At 43.6% G+C, this 23,288-nt stretch overlaps 2 protein-coding genes across 2 annotated transcripts; one reads left to right on the top strand and one right to left on the bottom strand.

Annotated features, from left to right (window-relative positions):
- Window positions 1-580: 580 nt before the first annotated feature.
- LOC135464213 (mucin-2-like) lies at window positions 581-14,795 on the bottom strand (the record flags this gene model as incomplete). Its single annotated transcript, XM_064741720.1, has 10 exons — window positions 581-640; window positions 936-6,050; window positions 6,126-6,619; window positions 6,780-6,817; window positions 7,318-8,689; window positions 9,809-10,123; window positions 10,664-10,849; window positions 11,930-12,328; window positions 12,599-13,768; window positions 13,949-14,795. Coding segments are annotated over 10 exons (9,996 nt in total), but the record flags the coding sequence as incomplete, so codon positions are not given.
- Window positions 14,796-14,886: 91 nt separating this feature from the next.
- Window positions 14,887-20,096, top strand: LOC135464203 (uncharacterized). The gene is made up of 6 exons (XM_064741710.1): window positions 14,887-15,640; window positions 15,980-16,360; window positions 16,520-18,001; window positions 18,116-18,967; window positions 19,082-19,701; window positions 20,076-20,096. Exons 1-6 carry the CDS (start codon window positions 14,887-14,889, stop codon window positions 20,094-20,096), a joined length of 4,110 nt encoding a protein of 1,369 aa, XP_064597780.1.
- Window positions 20,097-23,288: the final 3,192 nt, after the last annotated feature.

Raw genomic sequence — 23,288 nt, 5'->3', positions numbered from 1 at the left:
GTGGTATCTGTAGCTGACATTGCAGATGTGTCAGGAGGAGCTGTTGTGGTGTCTGTACCTGATTTTGTGGATGTCTCAGGCACAGTTGTTGTGGTATCTATAGCTAGTTTTGTGGATGTGTCAGGCACAGTTGTTGTGGTGTCTGTAGCTGACATTGTGGATGTGTCAGGCACAGTTGTTGTGGTGTCTGTGGCTAATTTTGTGGATGTGTCAGGCACAGTTGTTGTGGTATCTGTAGCTGAATTTGTGGATTTGTCGGGCACAGTTGTTGTGGTGTCTGTAGACAAATTTGTGGATGTGTCAGGCACAGATGATGTGGTATCTGTAGCTAATATTGTGGATGTGTCAGCCACAGATGTTGTGGTACCTGTACCTGATTTTGTGGATGTGTCAGGGACAGTTGTGGTATCTGTAGCTGATTTGGTGGATGTGTCAGGCACAGTTGCTGTGGTATCTGTAGCTAATTTTGTGGATGTGTCAGGCACAGTTGTTGTGGTATCTGTTACTGATTTTGTGGATGTGTCAGGAACAGTTGTTGTGGTATCTATAGCTGCTTTTGTGGATGTCTCAGCCACAGTTGTTATGGTATCCGTAGCTGATATTGTGGATGTGTCCAGAACAGTTGTTGTGGTAACTGTAGCTGATATTGGGGATGTGTCAGGCACAGTTGTTGTGGTGACTGTAGCTGATTTTGTGGATATATCAGCCACAGTTGTTGTGGTGTCTGTAGCCAGTTTTGTGGATGTATCAGGCAGAGTTGTTGTGGTATGTGTAGCTGATATTGTGGATGTTTTAGAGACAGTTGTTGTGGAACCTGTGGCCACTTTTGTGGATGTGTCAGGCACAGTTGTTGTGGTGACTGTAGCTGATATTGAGGATGTGTCAGGCACAGTTGTTGTGGTGTCTGTAGCTGATTTTGTGGATGTGTCAGGCACAGTTGGTGTGGTGTCTGTAGCTGACATTGTGGATGTGTCAGGCACAGTTGTTGTGGTTTCCGTAGCTGATATTGAGGATGTGTCAGGCACAGTAGTTGTGGTATCTGTAGCTATTTTTGTGGATGTGTCAGGCACAGTTGTTGTGGTATCTGTGAATGATTTTGTGGGTATGTCATTCACAGCTGTTGTGGTATCTGTAGCTGATTTTGGGGATGTGTCAGGCACAGTTGTTGCGGAACCTGTAGCTAACTTGGTGGATGTGTCAGGCACACTTGGTGTGGTATCTGTAGCTGATTTTGTGGATATCTCAGCCACAGGTGTTGTGGTATCTGTAGCTAATTTTGTGGATGTCTCAGTTACAGGTGTTGTGGAACCTGTAGATGGTTTTGTAGATGTGTCAAACACAGTTGTTGCGGAACCTGTTGCTAACTTGGTGGATGTGTCAGGCATAGGTGTTGTGGTAAGTATAGTTGATTTTGTGGATGTGTCAGGCGGAGTTGTTGTGGTATCTATAGCTGATTTTGTGGATTTGTCGGGCACAGATGTTGTGGTGTCTGTAGACAGTTTTGTGGATGTGTCAGGCACAGTTGTTGTGGTGTCTGTAGATGATTTTGTGGTTGTGTCAGGAATAGTTGTTGTGGTATCTGTAACTGGTTTTGTGGATGTCTCAGCCACAGTTGTTGTGGTATCTGTAGCTGATATTGTGGATGTGTCAGGCACAGTTGTTGTGGTATCTGTAGCTGATTTTGTGGATGTGTCAGCCACTGTTGATGTAGTGTCTGTAGCTGATTTTATGGATGTGTCAGGCACAGTTGTTTTGGTATCTGTAGCTGATATTGTTGATGTGTCAGGCATAGTTGTTGTCGTGTCTGTAGCTGGTTTTGAGGATGAGTCAGGCACAGTTGTTGTGGTATCTGTGGCTGATTTTGTAGATGTGTCAGGCACAGTTGTTGTGGAATCTGTAGCCGATGGTGTGGATGTTTCAGGCACAGTTATTGTCGTGTCTGTAGCTATTTTTGTGGATGTGTCAGGCACAGTTGTTGTGGTATCTGTAGCTGATTTGGTGGATGTGTCAGGCACAGTTGTGGTATCTGTAGCTGATTTTGTGGATGTGTCAGGCACAGTTGTTGTGGTATCCGTAGCTGACATTCCAGATGTGTCAGGAGGAGCTGCTGTGGTGTCTATAGCTGATTTTGTAGATGTGTCAGGCACAGCTGTTGTGGTGTCTGTAACTGATTTTGTGGATGTGTCAGGAACAGTTGTTGTGGTATCTAAAGCTGCTTTTGTGGATGTCTCAGCCTCAGTTGTTATGGTATCCGTAGCTGATTTTGTGGATGTGTCCAGAACAGTTGTTGTGGTAACTGTAGCTGATATTGTGGATGTGTCAGGCACAGTTGTTGTGGTGACTGTAGCTGATTTTGTGGATATATCAGCCACAGTTGTTGTGGTGTTTGTAGCCAGTTTTGTGGACGTATCAGGCACAGTTGTTGTGGTATGTGTAGCTGATATTGTGGATGTTTTAGAGAAAATTGTTGTGGAACCTGTGGCCACTTTTGTGGATGTGTCAGGCACAGTTGTTGTGGTGACTGTAGCTGATATTGAGGATGTGTCAGGCACAGTTGTTGTGGTATTTGTAGCTGATTTTGTGGATGTGTCAGTCACCGTTGGTGTGGTGTCTGTAGCTGACATTGTAGATGTGTCAGGCACAGTTGTTGTGGTTTCCGTAGCTGATATTGAGGATGTGTCAGGCACAGTAGTTGTGGTATCTGTAGCTATTTTTGTGGATGTGTCAGGCACAGTTGTTGTGGTATCTGTGAATGATTTTGTGGATATGTCAGGCACAGCTGTTGTGGTATCTGTAGCTGATTTTGGGGATGTGTCAGGCACAGTTGTTGCGGAACCTGTAGCTAACTTGGTGGATGTGTCAGGCACACTTGGTGTGGTATCTGTAGCTGATTTTGTGGATATCTCAGCCACAGGTGTTGTGGTATATGTAGCTATTTTTGTGGATGTCTCAATCACAGGTGTTGTGGAATCTGTAGATGGTTTTGTAGATGTGTCAGGTACAGTTGTTGCGGAACCTGTTGCTAACTTGGTGGATGTGTCAGGCATAGGTGTTGTGGTAAGTATAGTTGATTTTGTGGATGTGTCAGGCGGAGTTGTTGTGGTATCTGTAGCTGATTTTGTGGATTTGTCGGGCACAGATGTTGTGGTGTCTGTAGACAGTTTTGTGGATGTGTCAGGCACAGTTGTTGTGGTGTCTGTAGATGATTTTGTGGTTGTGTCAGGAATAGTTGTTGTGGTATCTGTAGCTGGTTTTGTGGATGTCTCAGCCACAGTTGTTGTGGTATCTGTAGCTGATATTGTGGATGTGTCAGGCACAGTTGTTGTGGTATCTGTAGCTGATTTTCTTGATGTGTCAGCCACAGTTGATGTGGTGTCTGTAGCTGATTTTGTGGATGTGTCAGGCACAGTTGTTGTGGTATGTGTAGCTGATATTGTTGATGTGTCAGGCATAGTTGTTGTCGTGTCTGCAGCTGGTTTTGAGGATGAGTCAGGCACAGTTGTTGTGGTATCTGTAGCTGATTTTGTAGATGTGTCAGGCACAGTTGTTGTGGAATCTGTAGCCGATGGTGTGGATGTGTCAGGCACAGTTATTGTCGTGTCTGTAGCTATTTTTGTGGATGTGTCAGGCACAGTTGTTGTGGTGTCTGTAGCTGACATTGTAGATGTGTCAGGGACAGTTGTTGTGGTATCCGTAGCTGATATTGTGGATGTGTCAGGCACAGTAGATGTGGTATCTGTAGCTATTTTTGTGGATGTGTCGGGCACAGTTGTTGTGATATCTGTGAATGATTTTGTGGATGTGTCAGGCACAGCTGTTGTGGTATCTGTAGCTGATTTTGGGGATGTGTTAGGCACAGTTGTTGCGGAACCTGTAGCTAACTTGGTGGATGTGTCAGGCACAGTTGGTGTGGCATCTGTAGCTGATTTTGAGGATATCTCAGCCACAGGTGTTGTGGTATCTGTAGCTAACTTTGTGGATGTCTCAGTCACAGGTGTTGTGGAATCTGTAGATGATTTTGTAGATGTGTCAGGCACAGTTGTTGCGGAACCTGTTGCTAACTTGGTGGATGTGTCAGGCATAGGTGTTGTGGTAAGTATAGTTGATTTTGTGGATGTGTTAGGCGGAGTTGTTGTGGTATCTGTAGCTAACTTTGTGGATGTATCAGGAACAGTTGTTGTGGTGTCTGTGGCTGATTTTGTGGATGTGTCAGGCACAGTTGTTGTGGTATCTGTAGCTGAATTTGTGGATTTGTCGGGCACAGATGTTGTGGTGTCTGTAGACAAATTTGTGGATGTGTCAGGCAGAGTTGATGTGGTATCTGTAGCTGATATTGTGGATGTGTCAGGCACAGATGTTGTGGTACCTGTACCTGATTTTGTGGATGTGTCAGGGACAGTTGTTGTGGTATCTGTAGCTGATTTGGTGGATGTGTCAGGCACAGTTGTTGTGGTATCTGTAGCTGATTTTGTGGATGTGTCAGGCACAGTTGTTGTGGTATCCGTAGCTGACATTCCAGATGTGTCAGGAAAAGCTGCTGTGGTGTCTATAGCTGATTTTGTAGATGTGTCAGGCACAGCTGTTGTGGTATATGTAGCCGATATTGTGGATGTGTCTGGCACAGTTGTTGTGGTATCTATAGCTAGTTTTGTGGATGTGTCAGGCACAGTTGTTGTGGTGTCTGTAACTGATTTTGTCGATGTGTCAGGAACAGTTGTTGTGGTATCTATAGCTGCTTTTGTGGATGTCTCAGCCACAGTTGTTATGGTATCCGTAGCTGATATTGTGGATGTGTCCAGAACAGTTGTTGTGGTAACTGTAGCTGATATTGTGGATGTGTCAGGCACAGTTGTTGTGGTGACTGTAGCTGATTTTGTGGATATATCAGCCACAGTTGTTGTGGTGTCTGTAGCCAGTTTTGTGGATGTATCAGGCGCAGTTGTTGTGGTATGTGTAGCTGATAGTGTGGATGTTTTAGAGACAGTTGTTGTGGAACCTGTGGCCACTTTTGTGGATGTGTCAGGCACAGTTGTTGTGGTGACTGTAGCTGATATTGAGGATGTGTCAGGCACAGTTGTTGTGGTATCTGTAGCTGATTTTGTGGATGTGTCAGGTACAGTTGGTGTGGTGTCTGTAGCTGACATTGTAGATGTGTCAGGCACAGTTGTTGTGGTTTCTGTAGCTGATATTGAGGATGTGTCAGGCACAGTAGTTGTGGTATCTGTAGCTATTTTTGTGGATGTGTCAGGCACAGTTGTTGTGGTATCTGTGAATGATTTTGTGGATATGTCAGGCACAGCTGTTGTGGTATCTGTAGCTGATTTTGGGGATGTGTCAGGCACAGTTGTTGCGGAACCTGTAGCTAACTTGGTGGATGTGTCAGGCACAGTTGGTGTGGTATCTGTAGCTGATTTTGAGGATATCTCAGCCACAGGTGTTGTGGTATCTGTAGCTAATTTTGTGGTTGTCTCAGTCACAGGTGTTGTGGAATCTGTAGATGATTTTGTAGATGTGTCAGGCACAGTTGTTGCGGAACCTATTGCTACCTTGGTGGATGTGTCCGGCATAGGTGTTGTGGTAAGTATAGTTGATTTTGTGGATGTGTCAGGCGGAGTTGTTGTGGTATCTGTAGCTAACTTTGTGGATGTATCAGGAACAGTTTTTGTGGTGTCTGTGGCTGATTTTGTGGATGTGTCAGGCACAGTTGTTGTGGTATCTGTAGCTGATTTTGAGGATTTGTCAGCCACAGATGTTGTGGTGTCTGTAGACAAATTTGTGGATGTGTCAGGCACAGATGATGTGGTATCTGTAGCTAATATTGTGGATGTGTCAGCCACAGATGTTGTGGTACCTGTACCTGATTTTGTGGATGTGTCAGGGACAGTTGTGGTATCTGTAGCTGATTTGGTGGATGTGTCAGGCACAGTTGCTGTGGTATCTGTAGCTAATTTTGTGGATGTGTCAGGCACAGTTGTTGTGGTATCTGTAGCTGACATTGCAGATGTGTCAGGAGGAGCTGTTGTGGTGTCTGTACCTGATTTTGTGGATGTCTCAGGCACAGTTGTTGTGGTATCTATAGCTAGTTTTGTGGATGTGTCAGGCACAGTTGATGTGGTGTCTGTAGCTGACATTGTGGATGTGTCAGGCACAGTTGTTGTGGTATCTGTAGCTGATATTGAGGATGTGTCAGGAACAGTTGTTGTGGTATCTGTAGCTAGTTTTGTGGGTGTGTCAGGCACAGTTGTTGTGGTATCTGTAGCTGATTTTCTGGATGTGTCAGGCACAGTTGTTGTGGTATCTATAGCTAATTTTGTGGATGTGTCAGGCACAGTTGTTGTGGTATCTGTAGCTGATTTTGTGGATTTGTCGGGCACAGATGTTGTGGTGTCTGTAGACAGTTTTGTGGATGTGTCAGGCACAGTTGTTGTGGTATCTATAGCTGATATTGTGGATGTGTCGGGCACAGATGTTGTGGTACCTGTACCTGATTTTGTGGATGTGTCAGGCACAGTTGTTGTGGTATCTGTAGCTGACATTGCAGATGTGTCAGGAGAAGCTGTTGTGGTGTCTGTAGCTGATTTTGTGGATGTGTCAGGAACAGTTGTTGTGGTATGTGTAGCTGATATTGTGGATGTGTCAGGCACAGTTGTTGTGGTGTCTGTAGCTGATTTTGTGGATGTGTCAGCCACAGTTGTTGTGGTATCTTTAGCTGCTTTTGTGGATGTCTCAGCCACAGTTGTTGTGGTATCCGTTGCTGATATTGTGGATGTGTCAAGCACAGTCGTTGTGGTATTTGTAGCTGATATTGTGGATGTGTCTGCCACAATTGTTTTGGTATCTGTAGCTATTTTTGTTGATGTGTCAGGCACAGTTGTTGTGGTATGTGTAGCTGATATGGTGGATGTGTCAGTCACAGTTGTTGTGGTATCTGTAGCTATTTTTGTGGATGTGTCAGGCACAGTTGTTGTGGTATGTGTAGTTGATATTGTGGATGTGTCAGGCACAGTTGTTGTGGTATGTGTAGCTGATATTGTGGATGTGTCAGGCACAGTTGTTGTGGTGACTGTATTTAATTTTGTGGATAAATCAGCCACACTAGTTGTGGTGTCTGTAGCCAGTTTTATGGATGTATCAGGCACAGTTGTTGTAGTATGTGTAGCTAATATTGAGGATGTGTCAGGCACAGTTGTTGTGGGATCTGTAGCTGATTTTGTTGATTTGTCAGTCACAGTTGTTGTGGTATCTGTAGCCGATATTGTGGATGTGTCAGGCACAGTTGATGTGGTATCTGTAGCTGATATTGTGGATGTGTCAGACACAGTTGTTGTGGTATCTGTAGCTGATTTTGTGGATGTGTCAGCCACAGTTGATGTGGTGTCTGTAGCTGATTTTGTGGATGTGTCAGGCACAGTTGTTGTGGTATCTGTAGCTGATATTGTTGATGTGTCAGGCATAGTTGTTGCCGTGTCTGTAGCTGGTTTTGAGGATGAGTCAGGCACAGTTGTTGTGGTATCTGTAGCTGATTTTGTAGATGTGTCAGGCACAGTTGTTGTGGAATCTGTAGCCGATGGTGTGGATGTGTCATGCACAGTTATTGTCGTGTCTGTAGCTATTTTTGTGGATGTGTCAGGCACAGTTGTTGTGGTTTCTGTAGCTGACATTGTAGATGTGTCAGGCACAGTTGTTGTGGTATCCGTAGCTGATATTGAGGATGTGTCAGGCACAGTAGATGTGGTATCTGTAGCTATTTTTGTGGATGTGTCGGGCACATTTGTTGTGATATCTGAGAATGATTTTGTGGATGTGTCAGGCACAGCTGTTGTGGTATCTGTAGCTGATTTTGGGGATGTGTCAGGCACAGTTGTTGCGGAACCTGTAGCTAACTTGGTGGATGTGTCAGGCACAGTTGGTGTGGCATCTGTAGCTGATTTTGAGGATATCTCAGCCACAGGTGTTGTGGTATCTGTAGCTAACTTTGTGGATGTCTCAGTCACAGGTGTTGTGGAATCTGTAGATGATCTTGTAGATGTGTCAGGCACAGTTGTTGCGGAACCTGTTGCTAACTTGGTGGATGTGTCAGGCATAGGTGTTGTGGTAAGTATGGTTGATTTTGTAGATGTGTTAGGCGGAGTTGTTGTGGTATCTGTAGCTAACTTTGTGGTTGTGTCAGGAATAGTTGTTGTGGTATCTGTAACTGGTTTTGTGGATGTCTCAGCCACAGTTGTTGTGGTATCTGTAGCTGATATTGTGGATGTGTCAGCCACAGATGTTGTGGTACCTGTACCTGATTTTGTGGATGTGTCAGGGACAGTTGTTGTGGTATCTGTAGCTGATTTGGTGGATGTGTCAGGCACAGTTGTTGTGGTATCTGTAGCTGATTTTGTGGATGTGTCAGGCACAGTTGTTGTGGTATGTGTAGCTGACATTGCAGATGTGTCAGGAGGAGCTGTTGTGGTGTCTGTACCTGATTTTGTGGTTGTCTCAGGCACAGTTGTTGTGGTATCTATAGCTAGTTTTGTGGATGTGTCAGGCACAGTTGTTGTGGTATATGTAACCGATATTGTGGATGTGTCAGGCACAGTTGTTGTGGTATCTGTAGCTGATTTTGTGGATATGTCAGGAACAGTTGTTGTGGTATCTGTAGCTGCTTTTGCGGATGTGTCAGGCACAGTGGTTGAGGTATCTATTGCTGATATTGAGGATGTGTCAGGCACAGTTGTTGTGGTATCTGTAGCTTGTTTTGTGGATGTGTCAGGCACAGTTGTTGTGGTATCTGTAGCTGATTTTCTGGATGTGTCAGGCACAGTTGTTGTGGTATCCGTAGCTATTTTTGTGGATGTGTCCGGCACAGTTGTTGTGGTATCTGTAGCTGATTTTGTGGATGTGTCAGGCACAGTTGTTGTGGTATCTGTAGCTGATATTGCAGATGTGTCAGGAGGAGCTGTTGTGGTGTCTGTAGCTGATTTTGTAGATGTGTCAGGCACAGCTGTTGTGGTAAATGTAGCCGATATTGTGGATGTGTCAGGCACAGTTGTTGTGGTATCTATAGCTAGTTTTGTGGATGTGTCAGGCACAGTTGTTGTGGTGTCTGAAGCTGGTTTTGTGGATGTGTCAGGAATAGTTGTTGTGGTATCTATAGCTGGTTTTGTGGATGTCTCAGCCACAGTTGTTATGGTATCCGTAGCTGGTATTGTGGATGTGTCCAGCACAGTTGTTGTGGTATCTGTAGTTGATATTGTGGATGTGTCAGGCACAGTTGTTGTGGTTACCGTAGATGATTTTGTGAATATATTAGCCACAGTTGTTGTGGTGTCTGTAGACAGTTTTGTGGATGTATCAGGCACAGTTGTTGTAATATGTGTAGCTGATATTGAGGATGTGTCAGGCACAGTTGTTGTGGTATCTGTAGCTGATTTTGTTGATGTGTCAGGCACAGTTGTTGTGGTATCTGTAGCTGATTTTGTAGATGTGTCAGGCACAGTTGTTGTGGAATCTGTAGCCGATATTGTGGATGTGTCAAGCACAGTTGTTTTGGTATCTGTAGCTGATATTGTGGATGTGTCAGCCACAGCTGTTGTGGTCCCTGTAGCTAGTTTTGTGGATGTGTCAGGCACAGTTGTTGTGGTATCTGTAACTGATTTCCTGGATGTGTCAGGCACAGTTGTTGTGGTATCTATAGCTGATTTTGTGGATGTGTCAGCCACAGTTGTTGTGGTATCCGTAGCTGATATTGAGGATGTGTCAGGCACAGTTGTTGTGGTATGTGTAGCTGATAATGCTGATGTTTTAGAGACAGTTGTTGTGGTACCTGTGGCCATTTTTGCAGATGTGTCAGGCACAGTTGTTGTGGTGACTGTAGCTGATATTGAGGATGTGTCAAGCACAGTTGTTGTGGTATCTGTAGCTATTTTTGTGGATGTGTCAGGCACAGTTGTTGTGGTATCTGTGAATGATTTTGTGGATATGTCAGGCACAGCTGTTGTGGTATCTGTAGCTAATTTTGCGGATGTGTCAGGCACAGTTGTTGCAGAACCTATAGCTAACTTGGTGGATGTGTCAGGCACAGTTGGTGTGGTATCTGTAGCTGATTTTGTGGATTTGTCGGGCACAGATGTTGTGGTGTCTGTAGACAGTATTGTGGATGTGTCAGGCACAGTTGTTGTGGTATGTGTAGCTGATATTGTGGATGTGTCGGGCACAGATGTTCTGGTACCTGTACCTGTTTTTGTGGATGTTTCAGGCACAGTTGTTGTGGTATCTGTAGCTGACATTGCAGATGTGTCAGAGGAAGCTGTTGTGGTGTCTGTAGCTGATTTTGTGGATGTTTCAGGAACAGTTGTTGTGGTATGTGTAGCTGATATTGTGGATGTTTTAGGCACAGTTGTTGTGGTATGTGTAGCTGATATTGTGGATGTGTCAGGCACAGTTGTTGTGGTATCTGTAGCTGACTTTGTGGATGTGTCAGGCACAGTTGTTGTGGTATTTGTAGCTGACATTGCAGATGTGTCAGGAGGAGCTGTTGTGGTGTCTGTAGCTGATTTTGTGGATATATCAGCCACAGTTGTTGTGGTGTCTGTAGCCAGTTTTGTGGATGTATCAGGCACAGTTGTTGTGGTACGTGTAGCTGATATTGTGGATGTTTTCAAGACAGTTGTTGTGGTACCTGTGGCTACTTTTGTGGATGTGTCAGGCACAGTTGTTGTGGTGACTGTACCTGATATTGAGGATGTGTCAGGCACAGTTGTTGTGGTATCTGTAGCTGATTTTGTGGATGTGTCAGGCACAGTTGGTGTGGTGTCTGTAGCTGACATTGTAGATGTGTCAGGCACAGTTGTTGTGGTTTCCGTAGCTGATTTTGAGGATGTGTCAGGCACAGTAATTGTGGTATCTGTAGCTATTTTTGTGGATGTGTCAGGCACAGTTGTTGTGGTGTCTGGGAATGATTTTGTGGATGTGTCAGGCACAGCGGTTGTGGTATCTGTAGCTGATTTTGGGGATGTGTCAGGCACAGTTGTTGCGGAACCTGTAGCTAACTTGGTGGATGTGTCAGGCACACTTGGTGTGGTATCTGCAGCTGATTTTGTGGATATCTCAGCCACAGGTGTTGTGGTATCTGTAGCTAATTTTGTTGATGTCTCAGTTACAGGTGTTGTGGAATCTGTAGATGGTTTTGTAGATGTGTCAGGCACAGTTGTTGCGGAACCTGTTGCTAACTTGGTGGATGTGTCAGGCATAGGTGTTGTGGTAAGTATAGTTGATTTTGTGGATGTGTCAGGCGGAGTTGTTGTGGTATCTGTAGCTGATTTTGTGGATTTGTCGGGCACAGATGTTGTGGTGTCTGTAGACAGTTTTGTGGATGTGTCAGGCACAGTTGTTGTGTTTTCTGTAGCTGATTTTGTGGATGTGTCAGGAATAGTTGTTGTGGTATCTGTAGCTGGTTTTGTGGATGTCTCAGCCACAGTTGTTGTGGTATCCGTAGCTGATATTGTGGATGTGTCAGGCACAGTTGTTGTGGTATCTATAGCTAGTTTTGTGGATGTGTCAGGCACAGTTGTTGTGGTGTCTGTAGCTGATTTTGTGGATGTGTTAGGAACAGTTGTTGTTGTATCTGTAGCTGATTTTGTGGATGTCTCAGCCACAGTTGTTGTGGTATCTGTAGCTGATATTGTGGATGTGTCCAGCACAGTTGTTGTGGTATCTGTAGCTGATATTGTGGATGTGTCAGCCACAGCTGTTGTGGTCCCTGTAGCTAGTTTTGTGGATGTGTATGGCACAGTTGTTGTGGTATCTGTAGCTGATTTTGTGGATGTGTCAGGCACAGTTGTTGTGGTATCTATAGCTGATTTTGTGGATGTGTCAGGCACAACTGTTGTGGTATCTGTAGCTGATATTGTGGATGTGTCAGCCACAGATGTTGTGGTACCTGTACCTGATTTTGTGGATGTGTCAGGGACAGTTGTTGTGGTATCTGAAGCTGATTTGGTGGATGTGTCAGGCACAGTTGTTGTGGTATCTGTAGCTGATTTTGTGGATGTGTCAGGCACAGTTGTTGTGGTATTTGTAGCTGACATTGCAGATGTGTCAGGAGGAGCTGTTGTGGTGTCTGTAGCTGATTTTGTAGATGTGTCAGGCACAGCTGTTGTGGTATATGTAGCCGATATTGTGGATGTGTCTGGCACAGTTGTTGTGGTATCTATAGCTAGATTTGTGGATGAGTCAGGAACAGTTGTTGTGGTATCTATAGCTGCTTTTGTGGATGTCTTAGCCACAGTTGTTATGGTATCCGTAGCTGATATTGTGGATGTGTCAGGCACAGTTGTTGTGGTATCTGTAGCTGATATTGTTGATGTGTCAGGCACAGTTGTTGTGGTATCTGTAGCCGATATTGTGGATGTGTCAAGCACAGTTGTTGTGGTATCTGTAGCTGATATTGTGAATGTGTCAGGCACAGTTGTTGTGGTATCTGTAGCTGATTTTTTGGATGTGTCAGGCACAGTTGTTGTGGTGTCTATAGCTGATTTTGTGGATGTGTCAGCCACAGTTGTTGTGGTATGTGTAGCTGATATTGAGGATGTTTTAGAGACAGTTGTTGTGGTACCTGTGGCCACTTTTGTGGATGTGTCAGGCACAGTTGTTGTGGTTACTGTAGCTGATATTGAGGATGTGTCAGGCACAATTGTTGTGGTATCTGTAGCTGACATTGCAGATGTGTCAGGAGGACCTGTTGTGGTGTCTGTAGCTGATTTTGTGGATGTGTCAGGAAAAGTTGTTGTGGTGTCTGTGGCTGATTTTGTGGATGTGTCAGGTACAGTTGTTGTGGTATCTGTAGCTGATTTTGTGGATTTGTCGGGCACAGATGTTGTGGTGTCTCTAGACAGTTTTGTGGATGTGTCAGGCACAGTTGTTGTGGTATGTGTAGCTGATATTGTGGATGTGTCAGCCACAGATGTTGTGGTACCTGTACCTGATTTTGTGGATGTGTCAGGGACAGTTGTTGTGGTATCTGTAGCTATTTTTGTGGATGTGTCAGGCACAGTTGTTGTGGTGTCTGTAACTGACATTGTGGATGTGTCAGCCACAGTTGTTGTGGTATCTGTAGCTGACATTGCAGATGTGTCAGGAGGAGCTATTGTGGTGTCTGTAGCTGATTTTGTAGATGTGTCAGGCACAGCTTTTGTGGTATATGTAGCCGATATTGTGGATGTGTCTGGCACAGTTGTTGTGGTATCTATAGCTAGTTTTGTGGATGTGTCAGGCACAGTTGTTGTGGTGTTTGTAGCTGATTTTGTGGATGTATCAGGAACAGTTGTTGTGGTATCTGTAGCTGGTTTTGTGGATGTCTTAGCCACAGCTGTTGTGGTATCCGTAGCTGATATTGTGGATGTGTCAGGCACAGTTGTTGTGGTATCTGTAGCTGATATTGTGGATGTGTCAGCCACAGCTGTTGTGGTCCCTGTAGCTAGTTTTGTGGATGTGTCTATCACAGTTGTTGTGGTATCTATAGCTGATTTTGTGGATGTGTCAGGCACAGTTGTTGTGGTATCTGTAGCTGATATTGAGAATGTATCAGGCACAGTTGTTGCGGTATGTGTAGCTGATGTTGTGGATGTTTTAGAGACAGTTGTTGTGGTACCTGTGGCCACTTTTGTGGATGTGTCAGGCACAGTTGTTGTGGTGACTGTAGCTAATATTGAGGGTGTGTCAGGCACAGTTGTTGTGGTATCTGTAGCTATTTTTGTGGATGTGTCAGGCACAGTTGTTGTGGTGTCTGTAACTGACATTGTGGATGTGTCAGGCACAGTTGTTGTGGTATCTGTAGCTGATATTGAGGATGTGTCAGGCACAGTTGTTGTGGTATCTGTAGCTATTATTGTGGATGTGTCAGGCACAGTTGTTGTGGTATCTGTAGCTGGTTTTGTGGATGTGTCAGGCACAGTTGTTGTGGTACCTGTAGCTGATATTGTGGATGTGTCAGGCACAGTTGTTGTCGTTACTGTAGCTGATTTTGTGGATATATCAGCCACAATTGTTGTGGTGTCTGTAGCCAGTTTTGTGGATGTATCAGGCAAAGTTGTTGTGGTATGTGAAGTTGATATTGAGGATGTGTCAGGCACAGTTGTTGTGGTATCTGTAGCTAACTTTGTGGATGTATCAGGAACAGTTGTTGTGGTGTCTGTGGCTGATTTTGTGGATGTGTCAGGCACAGTTGTTGTGGTATCTGTAGCTGATTTTGTGGATTTTTCGGGCACAGATGTTGTGGTGACTGTAGACAGTTTTGTGGATGTGTCAGGCTCAGTTGTTGTGGTATCTGTAGCTGATTTTGTGGATGTGTCAGGCACAGCTGTTGTGGTCCCTGTAGCTAGTTTTGTGGATGTGTCAGGCACAGTTGTTGTGGTGTCTGTAGCTGATTTTCTGGATGTGTCAGGCACAGTTGTTGTGGTATCTATAGCTGATTTTGTGGATGTGTCAGCCACAGTTGTTGTGGTATCCGTAGCTGATATTGAGGATGTGTCAGGCACAGTTGTTGTGGTATGTGTAGCTGATATTGTGGATGTTTTAGAGACAGTTGTTGTGGTACCTGTGGCCGCTTTTGTGGATGTGTCAAGCACAGTTGATGTAGTGTCTGTAGCTGATTTTTTGGATGTTTCAGGCACAGTTGATGTGGTGTCTGTAGCTGATTTTGTAGATGTGTCAGGCACAGCTGTTGTGGTATATGTAGCCGATATTGTGGATGTGTCTGGCACAGTTGTTGTGGTATCTATAGCTAGTTTTGTGGATGTGTCAGGCACAGTTGTTGTGGTGTTTGTAGCTGATTTAGTGGATGTGTCAGAAACAGTTGTTGTGGTATCTATAGCTGCTTTTGTGGATGTCTCAGGCACAGTTGTTATGGTATCCGTAGCTGATATTGTGGATGTGTCCAGCACAGTTGTTGTGGTATCTGTAGCTGATATTGTGGATGTGTCAGGCACAGTTGTTGTGGTGACTGTAGCTGATTTTGTGGATATATCAGCCACAGTTGTTGTGGTGTCTGTAGCCAGTTTTGTGGATGTATCAGGCACAATTGTTGTAGTTTGTATAGTTGATATTGAGGATGTGTCAGGCACAGTTTTTGTTGTATTTGTAGCTGATATTGTTGATGTGTCAGGCTCAGTTGTTGTCGTGTCTGTAGCTAGTTTTGAGGATGTGTCAGGCACAGTTGTTGTGGTATCTGTAGCTGATTTTGTAGATGTGTCAGGCACAGTTGTTGTGGAATCTGTAGCCGATGGTGTGGATGTGTCAGGCACAGTTACTGTCGTGTCTGTAGCTGATTTTGTGGATGTGTCAGGCACAGTTGTTGTGGTATCTGTAGGTGATTTTGTAGATGTGTTAGGCACAGTTGTTGTAGTATCCGTAGCTAATATTGAGTATGTGTCAGGCAAAGTTGTTGTGGTATCTGTAGCTATTTTTGTGGATGTGTCAGGCACAGTTGTTGTGGTATTTGTAGCTGGTATTGTGGATGTGTCAGCCACAGTTTTTGTGGTATCTGTAGCTATTTTTGTGGATGTGTCAGGCACAGTTGTTGTGGTATCTATAGCTGATACTGAGGATGTTTCAGGCACAGTTGTTGTGGTATGTGTAGCTGATATTGTGGATGTGTCAGGCACAGTTATTGTGGTATCTGTAGACAGTTTTGTGGATGTTTCAGGCACAGTTGTTGTGGTATGTGTAGCTGATATTGAGGATGTGTCAGGCACAGTTGTTGTGGGATCTGTAGTTGATATTGTGGATGTGTAAGGCACAGTTGTTGTGGTGACTGTATTTAATTTTGTGGATATATCAGGTACACTTGTTGTGGTGTCTGTAGCCAGTTTTATGGATGTATCAGGCACAGTTGTTGTAGTATGTGTAGCTGATATTGTGGATGTGTCAGCCACAGCTGTTGTGGTGTCTGTAGCTGATATTGTGGATGTGTCAGCCACAGATGTTGTGGTATCTGTAGCTGTTATTGTGGATGTGTCAGGCACAGTTGTTGTGGTATCTGTAGCTGATTTTGTGAATGTGTCAGCCACAGTTGATGTGGTGTCTGTAGCTGATTTTGTGGATGTGTCAGGCACAGTTGTTGTTGTATCTGTAGCTGATATTGTTGATGTGTCAGGCACAGTTGTTGTCGTGTCTGTAGCTAGTTTTGAGGATGTGTCAGGCACAGTTGTTGTGGTATCTGTAGCTGATTTTGTAGATGTGTCAGGCACAGTTGTTGTGGAATCTGTAGCCGATGGTGTGGATGTGTCAGGCACAGTTATTGTCGTGTCTGTAGCTGATTTTGTGGATGTGTCAGGCATAGCTGTTGTGGTATCTGTGGCTGATTTTTTGGATGTGTCAGGCTCAGTTGTTGTAGTATGTGTAGCTGATAATGTGGATGTGTCAGCCACAGTTGTTGAGGTACCTGTAGCTGATTTCGTGGATGTGTCAGACACAGTTGTTGTGGTATCTGTGGCTGATATTGTCGATAAGTCAGTCTGAGTTGTTGTGGTATCTGTAGCTGATATTGAGGATGTGTCAGGCACAGTTGTTGTGGTATCTATAGCTGATTTTGTGGATGTGTCAGCCACAGTTGTTGTGGTATCCGTAGCTGATATTGAGGATGTGTTAGGCATAGTTGTTGTGGTATGTGTAGCTGATATTGTAAATGTTTTAGAGACAGTTGTTGTGGTACCTGTGGCCACTTTTGTTGATGTGTCAGGCACAGTTGTTGTGGTATCTGTAGGTGATTTTGTGGATGTTTCAGGCACAGTTGTTGTAGTATCTGTAGCTGATAATGTGGATGTGTCAGCCACAGTTGTTGAGGTACCTGTAGCTGATGTTGTGGATGTGTCAGGCACAGTTGTTGTGGTATCTGTAGCTGATATTGTCGATAAGTCAGTAAGAGTTGTTGTGGTATCTGTAGCTGATATTGAGGATGTGTCAGGCACAGTTGTTTTGGTATGTGTAGCTGATATTGTGGATGTTTTAGAGACAGTTTTTGTGGTACCTGTGGCCAGTTTGGTGGATGTGTCAGGCACAGTTGTTGTGGTATCCGTAGCTGATATTGAGGATTTGTCAGGCACAGTTGTTGTTGTATCTGTAGCTATTTTTGTGGATGTGTCAGGCACAGTTGTTGTGGTAACTGTAGCTGATATTATGGATGTGTCAGGCACAGTTGTTGTGGTATCTGTAGCTGATATTGTGGATGTTTCAGGCAAAGTTGTTGTGGTGACTGTATTTAATTTTGTGGATATATCAGCCACACTTGTTGTGGTGTCTGTAGCCAGTTTTGTGGATGTGTCAAGCACAGTTGTTGTGGTATCTGTAGTTGATATTGTGGATGTGTCAGGCACAGTTGTTGTGGTATCTGTAGCTGATTTTGTGGATGTGTCAGCCACAGTTGATGTTGTGTCAGCCACAGTTGAAGTGGTGTCTGTAGCTGATTTTGTGGATGATTCGGGCACATTTGTTGTGGTATCTGTAGCTGATATTGTTGATGTGTCAGGCACAGTTGTTGTCGTGTCTGTAGCTAGTTTTGAGGATGTGTCAGACACAGTTGTTGTGGTGTCTGTAGATGATTTTCTAGATGTGGTAGGCACAGTTGTTGTGGAATCTGTAGCCGATGGTGTGGATGTGTCAGGCACAGTTATTGTCGTGTCTGTAGCTGATTTTGTGGATGTGTCAGGCACAGCTGTTGTGGTATCTGTGGCTGATTTGTTGGATGTGTCAGCCACACTTTTTGTTGTATCTGTAGCTGATTTGGTGGATGTGTCAGGCTCAGTTGTTGTAGTATCTGTAGCTGATAATGTGGATGTTTTAGCCACAGTTTTTGAGGTACCTGTAGCTGATTTTGTGGATGTGTCAGGCACAGTTGTTGTGGTATCTGTAGCTATTTTTGTGGATGTGTCGGGCACAGTAGTTGTTGTGTATGTAGAAAGTTTTGTGGATTTGTCAGGCACAGTTGTTGTGGTATCCGTAGCTGATATTGAGGATGTGTCAGGCACAGTTGTTGTGGTATGTGTAGCTGATATTGTGGATGTTTTAGATACAGTTGTTGTGGTACCTGTGGCCACTTTTGTGGATGTGTCAGGCACAGTTGTTGTGGTGACTGTAGCTGATATTGAGGATGTGTCAGGCACAGTTGTTGTGGTATCTGTAGCTGATATTGTGGATGTTTTAGGCAAAGTTGTTGTGGTGACTGTATTTAATTTTGTGGATATATCAGCCACACTTGTTGTGGTGTCTGTAGCCAGTTTTGTGGATGTGTCAAGCACAGTTGTTGTGGTATCTGTAGCTGATATTGTGGATGTGTCAGGCACAGTTGTTGTGGTATCTGTAGCTGATTTTGTGGATGTGTCAGCCACAGTTGATGTGGTGTTAGCCACAGTTGATGTGGTGTCTGTAGCTGATTTTGTGGATGATTCGGGCACAGTTGTTGTGGTATCTGTAGCTGATATTGTTGATGTGTCAGGCACAGTTGTTGTCGTGTCTGTAGCTAGTTTTGAGGATGTGTCAGGCACAGTTGTTGTGGTGTCTGTAGATGATTTTCTAGATGTGGCAGGCACAGTTGTTGTGGAATCTGTAGCCGATGCTGTGGATGTGTCAGGCACAGTTATTGTCGTGTCTGTAGCTGATTTTGTGGATGTGTCAGGCACAGCTGTTGTGGTATCTGTGGCTGATTTGTTGGATGTGTCAGCCACACTTTTTGTGGTATCTGTAGCTGATTTGGTGGATGTGTCAGGCTCAGTTGTTGTAGTATCTGTAGCTGATAATGTGGATGTTTCAGCCACAGTTTTTGAGGTACCTGTAGCTGATTTTGTGGATGTGTCAGGCACAGTTGTTGTGGTATCTGTAGCTATTTTTGTGGATGTGTCGGGCACAGTAGTTGTTGTGTCTGTAGAAAGTTTTGTGGATTTGTCAGGCACAGTTGTTGTGGTATCCGTAGCTGATATTGAGGATGTGTCAGGCACAGTTGTTGTGGTATGTGTAGCTGATATTGTGGATGTTTTAGATACAGTTGTTGTGGTACCTGTGGCCACTTTTGTGGATGTGTCAGGCACAGTTGTTGTGGTGACTGTAGCTGATATTGAGGATGTGTCAGGCACAGTTGTTGTGGTATCTGTAGCTGATATTGTCGATAAATCAGTCAGAGTTGTTGTGGTATCTGTAGCTATTTTTGTGGATGTGTCAGGCACAGCTGATGTGGTGTCTGTAGCTGATTTTGTGGATGTGGCAGGCACAGTTGTTGTGGTATCTGTAGGTGATTTTGTAGATGTGTCAGGCACAGTTGTTGTCGTGTCTGTAGCTAGTTTAGAGGATGTGTCAGGCACAGTTGTTGTGGTATCGGTAGCTGATTTTGTAGATGTGTCAGGCACAGTTGTTGTGGAATCTGTAGCCGATGGTGTGGATGTGTCAGGCACAGTTATTGTCGTGTCTGTAGCTAATTTTGTGGATGTATCAGGCACAGCTGTTGTGGTATCTGTGGCTGATTTGGTGGATGTGTCAGGCACACTTGTTGTGGTATCTGTAGCTGATTTGGTGGATGTGTCAGGCTCAGTTGTTGTAGTATCTGTAGCCGATGGTGTGGATGTGTCAGGCACAGTTGTTGAGGTACCTCTAGCTGATTTTGTGGATGTGTCAGGGACAGTTGTTGTGGTATCTGTATCTGATTTTGTCGATAATTCAGTCACAGTTGTTGTGGTATGTGTAGTTAATTTTGTGGTTGTGTCAGCCACAGTTGTTGTTATTACACTGAGTATTATTAACAGTTTTGATATGAATACAACCTGAGATATAAATCCTGAAAAATAAAAACACGTGTAAAATAAGTGATTAGCCAGTAGACTTATTCAAATTACATGTTTTTGTTTGGCTATGGTTGTTGTTTGTGAATAAACGCCGGTTGGTACAACTCATCATAATTTAAGTAGAAATATTTTAAGACAACAATAACAATTTAGTGACTTTAGTATATTCTGAACATTTCTGGGAGATTTACTGACACTGGAATAACAAGTGTACATTGGGTATTAACTTAGGTGCTGTAAAAATTTGTTTTAATTTTTATTTCACAGGATTTCGTAATAACAGATTAGAAACTACAGTACATAAGCGCAATGAGTGTTTAGGTAGGTAACTACAATGATACACATAAACTGTAGATGACAACGGGGACTATGCTATTATTTACAAGGTTACTTTAATAGTGAAAGTATACAGAGATACATGGGGTAAGTAACGCTTATGTTTGGCTGAGCTGTCTGCTGCAGGCGTTGTGGTGGCTGCCTACAGGAAAATGCACTTTTTCTCAAGCTACGAGCAAACTTTAGAGTTAAAATATACTGTTAGTTATAGCAGTTATGACTGTTTAACAGACATGGCGATAATGTGTTCTCAACTTCACAAAGACCTGTATATATGATAGGCCTACTTTCATTTTCCTCCCGGGCTCTAAACGGTTTCCCCCCACCATAAATAAATACTTTCGATAAGGTCTTCACTTCTTCGACGGCGGCCACTATTATGCTGGGAGGAAAACGGGCAGAGCGCGGGGGAAACCCACGGCCATCCACAGGTTGCTGGAAGACCTTCTCACGAACGGCCGGATGGAAAGCCAACATGAGCTAGATTTGAACTCACAGCGGGCGCATAAGTGGTAGGCTCCTAAGTCACTGCGCCGTGCTGGAGAAGTTTGGCCAGAATAGATTTGAAATGATTACGAATGAATAACAGTTTACCATAGACAGTGTGGTAACGCACTCTTAATTATTCGTAAGTCTGTCAAACGGGAAGGTCTTCAAAAACTCAAAGAATGTCATAAACGGTTTCGTGACGTTATTGCAACTTGTTCGTGACTGTCGAAGGCCTGTCGTGAAATTCACACCAATTTACCTATTACCACACCATGCAATACGAATCATATGTCGTAACAATTCGACCCAACAGTCATCTAAGTGTCGACTGGAGGATGGGAGGTGTATAACGTCAATAACAAGAGTGGCTGTCGGGGGCCTCCATGGCTCACTTGGCTAGGGCGTTAGCGCAGAGTAATGACCCAGGAGCCTCTCACCAAAGCTGTCGTTGTGAGTTTAAGTCCAGCTCATGCTGGCTTCCTCTCCAGCCGTACGTACCAGCAACCTGCTGATGGTCGTGGATTTCCCCTTGACACTGCCCGGTTTCCTCCCACCATAATGCAGGCCGCCGTCGCATAAGTAAAGCATTCTTGAGTACGGCGTAAAACACCAATCAAATAAATAAATCAATAAATAGAATGACTGTCAAAGTATCTGTCATATGGGATCCGGTACAGTTAAACTGCAGTAAAAGGGAAAACAGACGGCAGGTGTACAATGTATGTCACAAAAATGATAACAATATCCGTCAAATATTTAATAAATATAAACAATTATGTTTTTAGCTATATCTATGTACTATGTCTTCAAGACAGCAAAAAAAAGTAAAACAAGCAAAAGTTAACTTAAAAGGGCTGACGTAATTAACATTGCATACAGGGAATGGGAGTGGGCCTACGTTATCTGCAGATGAGAGGACACATAGTCACAGTGTCTAACAGTACATATAGGGAAAAAGAGTGGGTCTTCATTATGTGCAGATCTTTGTGAAGATGAGAAGATCAATACCCGCATATAGTTACAATGTCTAACAGTGCATATAGGGAATGAGAGTAGGAAAACATTATCTGCAGATCTTTGTGAAGATGAGAGGGTCAATACCCACACAAAGTCACAATGTCTAACAGTACATATATGGAATGAGAGTAGGTCTACATTATGGGCAGATCTTTGTGAAGATGAGAGGATCAATACCGGCACATAGTTACAATGTCTAACAGTGCGTATAGGGAATGAGAGTAGGTCTACATTATCTGCAGATCTTTGTGAAGACGAGAGGATCAATACCCACACATAGTTACAATGTCTAACAGTGTATATAGGGAATGAGAGTAGGAAAACATTATGTGCAGATCTTTGTGAAGATAAGAGGATCAATACCCGCACATAGTTACAATGTATAACAGTGCATATAGGGAATGAGAGGAAGTCTACATTATCTGTAGATCTTAGTGAAAATGAGAGGATCAATACCGGCACATAGTTACAATGTCTAACAGTGCATATAGGGAATGAGTGTAGGCCTTTATTATCTGCAGATCTTTGTGAAGATGAGAGGATCAATATCCACATATAGTCACAATGTTTAACAGTGCATATAGGGAATGAGTGTAGGCCTATATTATCTGCAGATCTTTAAGAAGATGAGAGGATCAATATCCACATATAGTCACAATGTCTAACAGTGCGTATAGGGAATGAGAGTAGGTCTACATTATTTGCAGATCTTGTTGAAGTTGAGAGGATCAGTTCCTACACAAAGTAGGGAATAAGATAAGAGGATCAGTTCCTACACAAAGTCACAGTGTTTAACATAGCATATAGGGAATGAGAGTTGGTCTACATTATGCAGAGATCTTTGTGAAGATAAGAGAATCAATACCCACACATAGTTACAATGTCTAACTTTGCATATAGGGAATGAGGGTTGGTCTACATGATGCGTAGATCTTTGTGAAGATGAGGGGATCAATACCCGCACTTAGTTACAATGTATAACAGTGCATATAGGGAATGAGAGTAGGTCTACATTATCTGTAGATCTTTGTAAAGACGAGAGGATCAATACCCACACATAGTCACAATGTCTAACAGTGCATATATGGAATGAGAGTAAGTCTACATTATCCGTAGATCTTTGTAAAGACGAGAGGATTAATACCCGCACATAGTGACAATGTATAACAGTGCATATAGGGAATGAGAGTAGGTCTACATTATCTGTAGATCTTAGTGAAAATGAAAGGATCAATACCCGCACATAGTGACAATGTCTAACAGTGCGTATAGGGAATGAGAGTAGGTCTACATTATCTGTAGATCTTTGTGAAGACGAGAGGATCAATACCCACACATAGTCACAATGTCTAACAGTGCATATAGGGAATGAGAGTAGGTCTTCATTATCTGTAGATCTTTGTGAAGATGAGAGGATCAATACCCACACATAGTCACAATGTCTAACAGTGCATATAGGGAATGAGAGTAGGTCTACATTATTTGTAGATCTTTGTGAAGATGAGAGGATCAATACCTACACATAGTCACAAAGTGTAAATGTCATATGTGCTATAACTAACAGTGTATTTTTACAGTCAAATTTTCTGCTAGTTGGGATAAAGTGCATTTTCCCATAGATTAACAGTACTTTTCTGA

This window comes from Liolophura sinensis, chromosome 1 (assembly GCF_032854445.1).
Source record: "Liolophura sinensis isolate JHLJ2023 chromosome 1, CUHK_Ljap_v2, whole genome shotgun sequence".
Classification (NCBI taxonomy): Eukaryota; Metazoa; Mollusca; class Polyplacophora; order Chitonida; family Chitonidae; genus Liolophura; species Liolophura sinensis.
The sequence above is the reverse complement of the archived record's forward strand: the minus strand, read 5'-3'. Positions and strand labels throughout refer to the sequence as shown.

Coding starts and splice junctions, on each gene's coding strand:
- LOC135464203 (XM_064741710.1), top strand. CDS start 14,887: ATGGTATCCGTAGCTGATATTGTGGATGTGTCCAGCACAGTTGTTGTG. Junction 18,002..18,115: donor TGATATTGAGGATGTGTCAG/GCACAGTTGTTG, acceptor TGGTGACTGTAG/CTGATATTGAGGATGTGTCA. Junction 18,968..19,081: donor TGATATTGAGGATGTGTCAG/GCACAGTTGTTG, acceptor TGGTGACTGTAG/CTGATATTGAGGATGTGTCA.